Source organism: Physella acuta, unplaced genomic scaffold, assembly GCF_028476545.2.
Source record: "Physella acuta isolate Inbredline_101_S28 unplaced genomic scaffold, ASM2847654v3 ptg000104l, whole genome shotgun sequence".
Taxonomy (NCBI): Eukaryota; Metazoa; Mollusca; class Gastropoda; family Physidae; genus Physella; species Physella acuta.
Window position 1 is genome coordinate 333271 of NW_026731624.1, and position 14699 is coordinate 347969.

General features: G+C 35.6%; 1 protein-coding gene across 2 annotated transcripts in view; it reads left to right on the top strand.

The window, feature by feature from the left end:
* The first annotated feature begins 2451 nt into the window (after positions 1-2451).
* The window catches only part of LOC131931560 (double-stranded RNA-specific editase 1), an 81081-nt gene continuing 68833 nt past the window's right edge, over positions 2452-14699 (top strand). Inside the window, exons 1-5 of one of the 2 annotated variants that reach the window (XM_059288408.1) lie at positions 2720-2855; positions 6268-6396; positions 8221-8285; positions 8455-8600; positions 9215-9396. In XM_059288408.1, the coding sequence (XP_059144391.1) occupies positions 8268-8285; positions 8455-8600; positions 9215-9396 (346 nt within the window). In that variant the 5' untranslated portion in view covers positions 2720-2855; positions 6268-6396; positions 8221-8267. Of the gene's footprint in view, positions 2856-6267; positions 6397-8220; positions 8286-8454; positions 8601-9214; positions 9397-14699 lie in introns of both variants that reach the window. The other variant, XM_059288407.1, reaches the window with a different exon arrangement.

The following is a 14699-nucleotide window of genomic DNA, read 5'->3' on the forward strand; positions in this document are numbered from 1 at the left end:
TAACCAGTTCCTACCTAGTAATGGCGGTCCATTTCCTTCAACCACAAGAAGAGGAAGTTTAACACTTTGACCATTATAACTTACATGAACCATACACTCTCCTATTACCGGAACATTGTCACCAGTGTATGTTGTTAGACACTTGTGACACGGCTGTAGAGACACTGATCCTTCTGTGACAGCGTCAAAATCTTTCTTTGTTATGACTGTTAGAGATGCTCCAGTGTCAAGTTGGAAGCTGATGCTCTTACCGTTGATATTAACTTGTACATTGATGGGAGCATGACTTATTGATTTAACAGAGAACAGGTTGAAATCCGGCTGCGAATCAGTTTGAGCATTTTCACAGGTAGAGTGGTTCATTGGTTGGGTTAGGTAGTCTTGGTGAGAGTTAACATAGTGCTGCTTTTGGTTGCGGTACTGTCTTGACTGGCTAGATTTAGCAACAGACGAAGACTTTGCAAAGCAGGCCTTGGCAATGTGACCTTGCTTACCGCACTTATAACAAGTTGCTAACTTGAACTTGCACCGATGAGATGCATGGGGACCTTTGCATCGATGACATTTTTGATAATTATTACTAGATTTAGATCTAGGACTTGAACGAGCAGGGTGTTTAGCATAAGTTGGAATGCTCTGATGGGGTGGATGTTTATTGACTAACCTGCTGTTTACTGCATGGATCTCTGAAGGTGCTAAAGATCTCACCGCATCTGATGACTGCTGGATTGAAGTTGCGAGTTGCATTGCTTTTTCCAATTTTAGATCTGACTCGAGCAGCAACTTTCTTTGAATATCAGGGCTGTTTACACCTGTCACAAACTTTTCACATAGTCTGTCAGACAGCGTATCGCCGAATTCACAAAATTCACTTAAATGACGTAAAGCAGCAACATATTCTGTTATTGACTCGTTTGGTTGACGAGTCCTACTGTCAAATCTAGCTCTACATAGAAACTTTGATGGGGTAGGCGCATGGTGGTCTGTTAGCAATTTGCTCAGCTCGTTAAAGCTCTTGGTAGTTAGACTAGCTGGTGCGCATAAGTCTTTTAGTAGCCTAAATTGTTGAGGCCCTATGACTGTTAACAAAACAGCTCTCTTTTTGGCTTCTATCGTCACGTTGTTTGCTTCTAGGTAAAAGCTTAACCTCTCTAGGTAATCTTGAATGATTTCATCATTCGCATCAAATTGATTTATTTGGCCATACAGCGCCATTATTCTAGAAATAATTAGCTAATAAGCTCTAGCAAACCTCTTTTTTGCGTAAGTAGGTGCTCTTTCTAGTAGATGTTTATCCTTCGTCGCCAGTTATAATAGATTGACGACAGAAGCCTGTGGTTGTATATAACACATTTAATGGGTCTAACTACATCACGATGGTAACACACAGAGAGGACGGGAGGAAGCACACAAGGGACATCACTCAAGATAACAATATTATAAATATAACTAATACAGAAGAGTGAGTTCCCTTGACCTCACAATTATTTCAATCTATTACACTTAGGTCTACAGTTTTAAAATATTAAAAAAAAAAATTAATAAAAAGTCTAGTGACAATTTAAGCGCAATTTCCTTATGTTATCTAAAAATAGATAGTGATCTAGTTTGTTTTTAAAAAATGTGAAAAAATGATTAGGCCTAGCGAAACAAAACCTTGTAATTGTAACTCCCTATCACTCTCATATAAATTATAAATAAATTAATAGGGTACAAAAATAACGTTTTAATTAATAAGTAAAAAATAAACTTATAGCAAGATCTAAAAGACAGCGAAAAATAGATTATTTTGACACATCCCTTTCATAACCCGTAGCTCTGTCGTAGCGTAAAGCACACACGGGGACAAAACACAATAGATCTACGTATAATGCTGGTGTGCATTCAAGCTAGGAGAACGATCGGTTTGTAGGTGTTTATGTAATTAAAAAAAAATTGTGACCGAACGAAAGGATATTTTTGAAAACTTTCTTCGGCAACATTGTTCTAAATTATGGCAGGAATCGATTGGTAAATGTTTCAAGTCGCTAAGTGGTCTGGTTGCCGAGATATGGGCAAAAAACTGCATTTTTCCGAGGTTTTTTGGCTTTTTCGGGAAATCCAGAAAGGAATTCTGGGAATTTTTTTGGCCCACAATCATCCTCGGAATTTGCTTAACATATTTGCTTTTGGAACTAGTCCTCGATATTGCTTTGTTGAGGAGGAGATACGACTTAAAGCTGCGGTAAAGCTGCGGACACACATCCATTCGTTCATTCATCCATCCATCCAGAAATAACGAGTTAATAATCGCAATCCCAGTATGGAAAAATGCGCTAAAAATTGACGATACTGCTTATTAAAACAGCTGTTTTTAGCTGTACTAAATGTTTTTGTGTATTCAATGTGTATTTCGGTATTTAGAGTTAATTTAGTGAATGAAAATTATCTAAGCTTCTGGAATTTAGACGTTCCTTCATTACTTATAATTGGCCTAGTCGATTCTAGTACTAACGATTAGGAAATTTCCCTTCTTGCAACTCTCAAATCAACGAATTTCTTCTATCTTTATTTCCATCTGCTCAAATAGTTTTTGTGCAACAAATAAGTAAATCTTGATCTAGATTCTAATATGCGTGGAAGGGGACGTCGTTCTGGGCGAGGCGGAGCAAATCAACAAAGAAGAGGTAATTCTCAGCCTGATGCTGAAGTTGAAGCCACAAACCAGACAGAACCTGATGAAATTGAGCCTAAAAGTGAAATTTCTGAACCAAATGATGAGCAGATGAAAATTGAAATTGTCGATTCAACTTCACCGAAAAAGGAGGTTTTCAAAAACATGCTAGAACAGACATCAGATTTGATTGCTGTTTTAGGTAAGTTTGATGCTGCTAGCTCAGTAGCTAGAAAATCTAGATCTAGTAGTAGTGGCAGTGCTAAGTTAATTGGGTAATCTATCGTTTTGGGTACGTAAAATCGCCCGCAGCTATTTATGTACGAAAACGTTACCTCATTGTCAAGGCTTTAATAGTAGTATATTGTCATACTTTTGTGTCAAATATTATAGATAAATGAATAATAAACCTAAATCAATGGCTAAATATATCGATATAGGCCTGAAATTAACTTTAAACAGCAGTGTCTGAGAGCAAGATTTGCTATATAAACAGCAGCCATTTGTAAAATAGAGTGGCTTCCCCCTGAACCTGGCGCTAAAAGCTTATAAAAATAAAACTTAGACAAGATGGCTGCTATAGTAAATGAAAATGAGCATGGTTGCATCTGTTGGAAACATCGCTAGTTTTCATTTATTACGGAAAAGTTTTACTTCAATTGTTTAAAAACAGGTACATAAATGAATCAAGGAAACATTTTTGAATTTTTTAAACATAAATCCTCCTCAAAATGTGAAATAATTATTAAAATGTAAGGAGTCACCTGTTTTTCACATTACAAGTCGCGGGCGATTTTACGTACCCAAAACGATAGATTACCGTTAATTGGACCATTATTTGAGTATCTCAGTAGGCCTATATTCTACTATATTCTAGGTAACACTAGTCACTAGATCTAGATTTCGGATGATTATAGATACCGGTGTTTGATAATATAATCTTTATCTATACCTCACTCCCCAGTCAGAAAAAATTAAAAATGCTTTTATAATTGTAAGATATTATTCCCAGTTGGCTGGGAATAGCCCCAATTGGGCTATTCCCAACTGGTTGGGAATAGCCTTGGCCATAAATTATTACCAGTTAATGTGTGTAAAATTAAGGCTTTCAAGTATAGTTTTCATATCTGTGGTTTGATATCGAAGCAGTATTTTGGAGTTGATTTGAAAGACAAGAATATAGGCCTATAGAGCTACTTTCACTAAATCACTGCTTGTGAGGCAAACAAAGAAATTAGGTCAAAACTACTCCTGGCAATTCTTATATTACAGACTTGAATAGAAACAGGTAGTTTCAATTTTTTAAATTGACGATGGCATCACAATCATAAGTTTTATCCCTCTACCGTGTAGTGACCGAGAAACTGGTTGCCATTTTAGTTATGCGCTTCTAGGGCTTAGGCCGTGAGATGGCTTTAAATCAAACAAACCCGGAAGCTGTCAATCAAACAGCCTATTTAAACATTGTTACATTTTTTTATGTCTAGACTCTACACTACAGTGATATTAACAAAGCTTGAAACGAGGAACTGGTTACATGCAAAATTTAATGATCCCATGTCAATTGTATTTCACAGTTTACACCTAGATTACAATCTAGATTAATCTAGAAGTTAGAAGATTAAATTTAGATTTCAGTGTGAATCATCGCATAGTGAATGTTCATGAACTTTCAGTCGCTAGACTAGTAGCTTAGTGGTCATCTGATTTCTATTCAACTTTATAAACACCAACATTATGTAGCCTATATTATATTTACTTGGTTTTAATCAACTATTGTGTTGGTTGTTGTTGATGTGAACAAATTTTCAAGACCAATAAATGTAAACTTTCTTGTTTGTCCTGAATATTACAACACTCAAAACCCAACTGATAAAACTCCAGCTAGTCACGCTAATGCGCAGATAGGGTATCATGCATGAGGGATGTGATTAGGAATCCAATACTAGAGAGCTAATTATTTTAAAATAAATAATTTAATGTTATTGAGTTGTATTGTTGTAGTGTAAAGGATGCTACTGATGAAAGTGTCTGTGGTTATGTGAATGTATTAGGCCCCTATGGGGTGACTGAGTCGATTAAATGTAAAAAGAACAAGACAATTTGCTAAGAATATCTAAGAATAAAGTTTTGTATAAACAAAGTCAAAAATCTGTTAAAATATTTTAAATTATGTGGGTTTGCCTATAAAATAAATAGGAGCTAAAGAAAAATCTCTGTTGACAAAAATAAGCATATTTATTTCGCCACCTGTAGACTGAAATTAGCACTTCTGCTATATATATAAACCTAGTGTTATTTGCTTGATTTATTTCTATGGAGGTGCATCCGTTACCCACCTGAAGTCTTTTTTTTCTAATACAGTAAATAATTCAATTAAAAAAATATTCGAGCATCCATTTCATGACTGGCTGATTTTGTGAGAAATTGAAAATATAAATAATGTGCAGCTCTTTATAAAATTTCAAGTTATACAAGCCATATGTATTTAGATATGGGACAGAGTTACCTAGCGGTAGAGAACTGGACTGTTAACCAGTAAGTCTCGAGTTCCAATCCGGGTTGAAGTCAGTAGAATGTGCCTGAGTCCACTGAGCTTTAATGGGTACCTAACTCATGTTAGGGTAAGTAAAGATGGCTGGGCATAGTGCTGACCACACTATCCCTTCATATGCTGAGGTCACAGAAACAAATGAACTCTACTTCACTTACCCCGTAGACCGTCAGGTTTGAAAGGGAACTTTACTTTATGTATTTTGCTTCATATTGTTAATTTAAGTAAAAATGTAGGCAACTAAAAAAAAAAGGATGGTAACGATGTAATACAGCTAAAAATAGAAGTTCACTATAAACAAAAAAAAAAAGAACCAATTTTTCTTATAATGCTCTTAATGCAACAAAAAGCAGTAGCTGTTACTATGTTTGCATCCTTGTGTCTGGCATAGACGTGTGATGACAGATGCTGATACAAACCTGTCAATGTTGTTTATCATGTTATATAGAGCAGTGTCTTCTTGATTTTTCTCTTATGATTTGTCCTAATTTAGCACAGTTGCAAAATTACATTGATTAAAAGTATATATTAACCCTATACCCCGTAGGATTAAAAATTACTTCTCTTTCCTTACTTAAAACTGTGTTATCCTAGGGTGACTTATTTAATTTCAATAATCAATTACAATTTTATTTTGCTAAGCAGCAATGTTGAATTTCTCATTTAGCGATCATGTAGTTGATGTATTCAAGAATGTTCAATGAATTTTTACCACTTGCTGGTGAAAATTTAGAATAATAAATCGCCTATACACGAGTGCCAACTATAAATACATTTTTTTACCATTGCAAAATTTAATATTATTGCATAATTAAAAGTAATAGCTATGACACTAATTCTAAAAGTAAAAATGTTTTTTTTTTATTTTTAAATAAAAGGAATACAATTTTAATTTTATTAAACTACTTCAAAAGCAACTGGTTATGATTTATTTTAATTGCTTTTTAAGTTATTTTACTGTAACATTTGTATTCTATTGTTTTATTTAGCCACTTGTTGGGTAGCAAGGAGTATTCAATTTACTATTGTTTGATTTGAGGAGTGATATTTATCTGAACAGAATGCTCAGCAAAGGAAAAAGTCTTTAAAATGTGTGGAGTTCCCATCTGCCTCAGCTACCACCACACATCTAGTTGCCTAGGCAACAGCAGCCTGAGCCAGGCATAGCACATTGAATGTTGGTGGAATGGTAAGACCAAATCCTACTCACACCCTGTTAATGCTGCAGATTGCACCAGGCTGAGGAACGCGTGCTCCTAGGGAACCAGCCCAGCTAGCTTTGGTTTTACAATTCTTTAGGAAAATCATGACGATCTTTGCTCATCTCACGTCGCGTTAGAATTTTAGTTTGCCAATTTCTAGTTATTTTATCTTTTAAAATTATAACTATTTTACATTTAATTTTACTTTATGTTATTTTTTAAACTCCTAGAAAAGCATGTAGAATATTTTAACTGTAGTACTCTTTCATTGAAAAGTTTAATCTTGTTTATTATTACATGAATATTTTGTGTGTTCATTATATTTCAAGTGATAGTTTTGATGACAAGTGATCTAATGATTTTCCTAAGTATTGTGTCCAGGCTTTGTGCTGGTTATGTGGAGTATTGCAATACCAGAATTCTATTCAAGCTGCAATCTGCATTGTGGGAAAATAATTCCTACATATAAGTACTTAATGACTGCGACTTGAGGATAACAGAGGAACTCTAGAGGATAGCACTTATGTAATCTTGTACACCATTGTCACAATATGTGTTGCATTTTTTGGCCTTTGAGACAGATGGAGAGGAAATGCTCTTATTTTTTTTACATTTTAATATTTGCAATAGATCTTCTGTGGTTAAACAAACATATTCACATATTTTACAGAGTTCTTTGATTTTAATATTTTATATTATAATGTCTGCATATTTTCTTCATAAATGAAATATAAAAACTCATTTGTAAGCAAAACACTATTTCAAGTTAAAATAAATAACCATAAAATAATTTCACTTCTTTAATTTTTAAAGCAATTGAATAGACTTTTTTCTTTGCATCTTTTTCTTAGGCATTTCACAATGAACTACATAATTGGCAATGGTTGTTTTACTATATTGTTGGCAATGTTATCCCAATGTCCAGGTGTAATTAATTGCTATTTAATCTATTTATTTTTATATCATTGACTCAGTGCTTTGTTTGGTGTGGTCAAATTTTCTGTTTCTAAAAGGTAATGGTAATTATTTTACTGTGGCTAATTAACTTTCATCAGTGGTTAATGCCTTGGTAAGATTGGTTGAATTTGTTCACATGGGGATTTAGACCAAATATTTATGCCCTTTATTTTAGACCATATTAAATATTTTACAAAAGGAATGGATTAGGGATATTAAGCAATTCAAGAAGCGCTTAAACATTAAGAGTTTATATTTGCTTACATCCCTTGTTCTACTAAACCAAGATGAAGTTACTGGCCATTATCTACACTCAGACCTATCATATTTTTGGTCAAGTGTAAAGATAGCCATTTGAATGAAATTGCTGCATGATTTGGTTGTCATGGTGAACTCAAATACTCTTGGTTATGTCCATAATCAGCATCCGTGGTTTGTGAATAATACAACCAGTACCTGAAGTTTACAAGATGTTAAGTTCTATACTTGATATTTTTTCTGGAGCTGCCTTCATGAAATCTTGTTTAAAAAAATGTCATTAAATAATGTATACAATAGTTTGTTTTAAGGTATAATTCACAATAGGTAATGAGTTCAGTCATGACAACATTTGATAGAAATGTTTGTAACATTTCAGAAAACATCTTTCTGTGTGATTCTGGTATCTTAATTTTATATATATACAAGTTTACATTTCCAAAGACATAGTGATGTAAAACTAATTGTGTAAAATTAAAAAAAACTCATCAGACTGATACATGCCTGCTTCAGTGCTTGTAAACATCAACTCAGTAGATACAAGCCTAGATTTTTAAGTAGATAAAAAGAAAGTAACAAATGATTTCTATTTGCAGCTAACAATGTCTCTGATCTTCAGTCAGATGAAAAAGTAGAAACTGAGATGGAACAAAACACCGAGGTAAAACTATTATACACACTGAAACCTTATTTAATAAGAAACATTTATTGGATACAATGTTTTCCTCATTTTTTTTCTTTGCTTATAATAAACCACTAGCTTCAGTAAATGAACCCACATGTTTTTAAAATTGTAATAAAGTTTTAAAGACAATGAAATGTTTGTTTAGGCTGATGAACCAAAGGATGAGACCGCCGGTGGAAGCTGGTGTACTTTGAAGATGGAATATTCTGGTGCTGAGCAAAATGAAAGTCAGAAGGAAATGGAGAAGTTTGTCACCTCCAGGCATCCTTGTATGATGCTCAATGAAAAGGAGTAAGTTGTTTTTTTGTTGTTGTTGTTTTACTGTTAAATAAATATGTAAGTAGAGGGAATTTTTGTATATACAACTTGGCATAAAAGTGAATGGTATGGCCTACGACCCCTCGCCTTAACGTTCCATGACTTAATTCTGGTGCACATCATTAACCTGTTGGGACTTAGACCTTAGTACCTTTAAATAATATTATTGATGAATATTTGAAGAACGTGGTGATTAATTTGGTTAGCGTGTAGTGGATAGTGTGGTTAGCACTGATAGTGTGTAATAATTGTCATTAGTAGGTAGTTCGAACCAGTGATCCCTGTGACTGATAGACAATGCTGCAATACAATACCATAGCTAGGTAATGATTTGAACTATTGCCTGATATGTTTATGTCACAAAGTTGCATGACACGCCCGAATATTGTGTAACTGAACAAATTAGCCACACTTATTAAACACTTTGATTAAAGCATGTTACAGGTAGGTAGACTTTGCCACCACCAAATACACAGAGCAATGTTTTAAATTTTAACCAGTACACTCATTATATATATATATCATTGCTTTAAAAGATGTAATATTGTTTTGTTTAAGTAGTATATTTCTGTTTTTTACTTGACAAGGAAACAAGCAATAAGCTATGAGCTTGAGTCAGAAACTGGAATGCCACAGAACAGAGAGTACATTATGTTCTGTGAGATCCGTGGCCAGAAGTTTTGTGGCCAGGGGAAGAGCAAGAAGCTGGCCAGGGCCAAAGCTGCAGAAACTGCTCTCAGGGAGCTGTACAACATCATCTATGACCCAGGTAAGTCCCTCACTTTGTGTCACATGTAGAGTTCATGTGCTCTCAGGGAGCTGTAAAACATCATCTACGACCCAGGTAAGTCCCTCACTTTGTGTCAAGTGTAGAGTTCATATTTGTTTACCTCGGCTAATGAGGGATAGTGTGGTCAGCACATTACTTTCCCCAAGGTTAGTTAGGTACCAGTCAGAGCTGGGTTGACTCTGGGATGTTCTACAGTCACCAGGTCTAGACCCAGACCCGAACTTAAGACTTAGGGCAAGCAGTCTAATTCTCTACGGTTCAGCCTCACCATCACACACTTGGTGTGATATGTGCTGAACTTATCTGGGAGTGCCACACTTTGTGTGATGTGTGCTAAACTTGATCTAGGAGTCTCACACTTTGTGTGATGTGTGCTAAACTTGATCTGGGAGTCCCACACTTTGTGTGATGTGTGCTAAACTTGATCTGGGAGTCCCACACTTTGTGTGATGTGTGTTAAACTTGATCTAGGAGTCTCACACTTTGTGTGATGTGTGTTAAACTTGATCTGGGAGTCCCACACTTTGTGTGATGTGTGCTAAACTTGATCTGGGAGTTGTCTCTGTCCAGACAAATGTTTGTGCTGTGAAGTGCACAGCTTTTAGTTTAGTGTGTGTATTTAACTTCTTTAGTTTCCACCATTTTAAAACTACACACTCTCTTTCTAAATTATTACTCTTTTTTTATTGATTTCTAGTTACTTTTATAATTTATATATTGCTGATAAGATTATTTTTGCTTTATTTTCTTTTATCATAAATGGCTTGCAATGTATTAGTGGACTTTAAAGCCCTTTAAATGTAATGTTTGAATATGGCTACCCTATAGCTTGTATTTAAAGGTAAACTGAAACTTGTAGATGTTATCTGATATTTAGATATCAACTGAAAAAGTTAATTAGAGGTAGTCAATTTAGTTAAATGTACAAAAAAAATTCAAGCTATTTACCAGGGGAGATAAACATGTAACACTTAATTTTTATAAGCTAGTTGTTTCCCTTACTCAAACTTAAAAAGAAATTTAAAAAATGTTAAAGAATTCTGAACCATTTTCTAGCTATTTAATTATTTAGTTGCATTAATTTGCAGAGAATAATTACAAGGCTTTTTGTTTCAAATTTCCATTAGAGTTAAGATCTAATTTATAGCTCCTTGTTAATTAGTAATTTTTTCTGTGTGAACCGTCTGAGACATTTCTTTAAACATAGACTAATCTAAAACTATGTTGCTGTTTCACATCTTCCCATTAAAAAATCAATAACCATAATGTTTGTTTTTAGTTGAAGGAAGATGTTTTAATAATTTTTTAAAATCATGTTAATTTTTATTCTTTGTATTTTCTGTTTCATCAAAACGTTATTTACGATCCTTACTGTCTAGAGCTACTTTTTCATAGTGTATATTATACTGAAATGAAAATTGTTTAAATACTTAACCATAACCCTTTAGTATTTATATGAATCACTCTTTTTAAGAAGACACAAATAGAAATAAACACATGATGATACTTTAACTATCACCTCACAAAAATAGCATTACACCACGATACAAATATCTTGTTATCAAATTTACCATGAAAATAAATTGCCAAGTTTTTTTTTTCTGTAATGATTTATTATCCCAAGCCACTAAGCCTGTGTATTTCAATTCTATAGCCCCTACCCCCCCATTAAGGTTATGTCCCCTGATGCCTTGTTTGGATGAGTTTTTTCCCCTCACTGAATGGTGCTGGTTGAATATTCTCCAAGTCTCATTAGAAGTTAAAATTTGATGCGTGACTCAGCATTGTGGTTTGTTGATAAAGATGTCTTCATGAAAAATGTATGTGGTCAAGATTGCTTGTGGGGAAGGAAGACCTCAAAGACATGACATTGTCTGGCGTTATTACATCAGGGAATATAATCTCTCGCTAGAATATTGGCATTCCCTGGCTTCCTTGGAGTTCTTTAATTGTCTAGAGAATTTGTCTCTACAAAGTCTCCCTCTGGCTGTCCACAGCATTTTATTTTCTTCTAATCCAAAACTTGCGTCTGTGTTTGAAACATATGTTTTCTGGAACAAGATTATTTCTATATTTTTTCACAAAGGTTAAGTTGATTTAACAGAAATAGTGTGTGGTTTTTAATTCTTTCCTCCCCTTCACCTACTGTTCTATGATGTGGCCATCAGAGGTGGAGACTCTTGGGATATTAGCTGATCACTACAAGTGTTTTTAATTAGTTTTAGAACTCTGAACCATTCACATTTCAAGAAACTTTTTTGTGGGAATTTTTCATCTTATTTTCTTTCAAATTATCTGTCATTCCGAGGTAAATTTATTTCTCTTCTGCATTATGGCTTTAAGTGTTGTAGTTCTGTGTGCATCAGTCCCAAGATGTTGAATTATTTGTCAACAACACCACTTTATAAGGTTGTTCAGGGTGTGCTCTAGTGTTTGCTGTTCAATCTTAAATCACGCTATCGTGTCCTGCAGTGGTTGCTGTTAAACCCCTCCATTGTGTGCTGTAGTGGTTGATGTTAAACCACTCCATTGTGTCCTGCAGTGGTCGATGTTAAACCCCTCCATTGTGTGTTGTAGTGGTTGATGTTAAACCCCTCTATTGTGTGCTGTAGTGTTTGATGTTAAACCCCTCCATTGTGTGCTGTAGTGGTTGATGTTAAACCCCTCTATTGTGTGCTGTAGTGGTTGCTGTTAAACCCCTCCATTGTGTTCTGTAGTGCTTGATGTTCCATCTTAAACCACTTCATTGTTTCCCCATTCATATTTCATTGCTCGAATAATCCAAGCGTCGTAGCCGGGATTTAATTACGTTAAGGTTATTAATAATTGAAAGATTTTATTATCAACTAATGGCTTCTGCCAGCGTTGAATGCTAGAAGATGTCGGGATGTGGGTTGACCACAGAGTGAGGGTAGAGTGTGTGTGTGTGGGGGGGGGGGGGGGGGGGGTGGAGCCAATGAGACTCCACTCGTCGTGTTGTGATGCCAGATAAACACAGGCGCCATTATTGATCGTCTGCCTTCAGATTTTTCAGCCTTCGGGAAATTTGTCAAGAAATATAACAGCTCTAAGTCGCCCTGTTTTCTCGGAGAGACCCGTGTTTAAAGGGGTAGACAGACACGGTTACCTCCCTCCTGGCCCCGGAGGAAACCCCTTTTACAGGAAAGACAGCTCCCCCCACCCCCCTCAGAAATATCGCAAATAGACTACTAGTTATATCCAGATTACTTCGTTAAAATTTTTTTTCCGACATGAAAAACATTTAACGACAGCAGGTGATAAAATACTGGCCACATCACGTGATAAAACATCCGTAACATCGCGTGATAAAACATCGGTCACATCACGTGATAAAACATCCGTAACATCACGTGATAAAACATCGGTCACATCACGTGATAAAACATCCGTAACATCACGTGATAAAACATCCGTAACATCACGTGATAAAACATCGGTCACATCACGTGATAAAACATCGGTCACATCACGTGATAAAACATCGGTCACATCACGTGATAAAACATCGGTGACATCACGTGATAAAACATCGGTGACATCACGTGATAAAACATCTGTAACATCACGTGATAAAACGTCCGTCACATCACGTGATACAACGCCCGTCACATCACGCTCTAAGAAATGTTCCTGTCCCCACAGCAAATCACTTCCTTCCCCTTTCCTTCCTGGACACTTCCTCTACCGATTAAGACGAATGTCTTCCATTGTCTTTCTTCTTTTTTTCTCTGATTCTCTGCTGTTAACGTTTGATTAACATTACCCATGTCTGTTCACTGATTGTAAGACAAATCCAAGAGGAAAAAAAACACAATCCATGAAATGATTTAGTTTCACGTGAACAATCAAGCCAGTAATTTATTGAATCATCATACCTAAAGCGACATAGGAACTAGTACAACTTTAATGATTAATGTAAAATTCGCGTGATTTACATTTTGTGCTCGTTTGAGTTGTCATGCAATGTTTGAAAGCTGTAGCAAAACTTTGAAAGCTATCATACAAGTTAGAGCTGTCATATGACGTATGAAAGCTGTCATACAAGTTGGAAAACTATCATACAAGTTTGAGCTGTCATGTGACATATGAAAGCTGTCATACACGTTTGAAAGCTGTCATACAAGTTTGAAAGCTATCACACAAGTTTGAACTGTCATGCGACGTATGAAAGTTGTCTCTACTCTATAGTTAGTTTCTCTCATGTTGGTAAGCCGGCTACACCAGCGGGGCTTCCTCTGCTGACGTTAAAGGTGGAGCTATTGTTGTGATACCGTCTTATAGGTTTATAGAAGTCTTATAAGTTCTTCACTTGGAGATGACAGCTTTTTATGACGGATATATTCGAGTTATTTATAATCGTTTTACTTGGCCATCGTTGTACGCATGGATAGCTCTATAAAAAGACGTCCCCATGAGCAAACTAACACAATATAACAGGCATCCTGAATGTATCGTGCTTTTATACAAAAATCAACCGAAACAAAACACTTACCACCCTACTCTGAACCCCAACACAAACCCTCTTAGGTTCATTCTACCCAAACCCTACCCAAACCGTTGCGCGTGTAGTTTTAAATGTATTTAGTTTGGTGAAATAGTATTATTCTGGCACTGTGTGATTTCTACCAGTAGCTTAACTTCTCTGCTAAACTACCAAGCTAAGTTGTATCCCTTAGCTGTGAAGGTTATGGCCCTGAAAAAATAGTTTTATTTTTAGACACATTTCTCATGGTTCAAATCTGTTAAGTTGGGCAATCAATATATTTACCGGGTCTTTTTCGTAGTTTTTCATAGTGAAGACCAGCACCGGGCCCACTGTATCGTAGTTTGTCATAGTACAGACCGATGCCCCAGCTGTATGATGTAGTATGATCGGTCATCATTACCGATGGGGACATGATGGATGGGACCTTGATACTGTTGTGTACAAGGTTGTTTGGTTCGCTAGGAGGTTAACTCAGCGCTCGCTTTTTTGTAGGATACCCGTTGCTCATGTAGCAAAGTTTTATAGACGTCTTGATTAAAATATACCAGTGACCCACCAAGATAACTAGAGTGTCAAGTTCTGACCACCAAGTTAACTAGAGTGTCAAGTTCTGACCATCAAGTTAACTAGAGTGTCGTTCTGGCCACCATTTTAGAGTGTCAAGTTCTGACCACCAAGTTAACTAGAGTGTCAAGTTCTGACCACCATTTTAGAGTGTCAAGTTCTGACCACCGAGTTCACTAGAGTGTCAAATTCTGACCAGCAAGTTAACTAG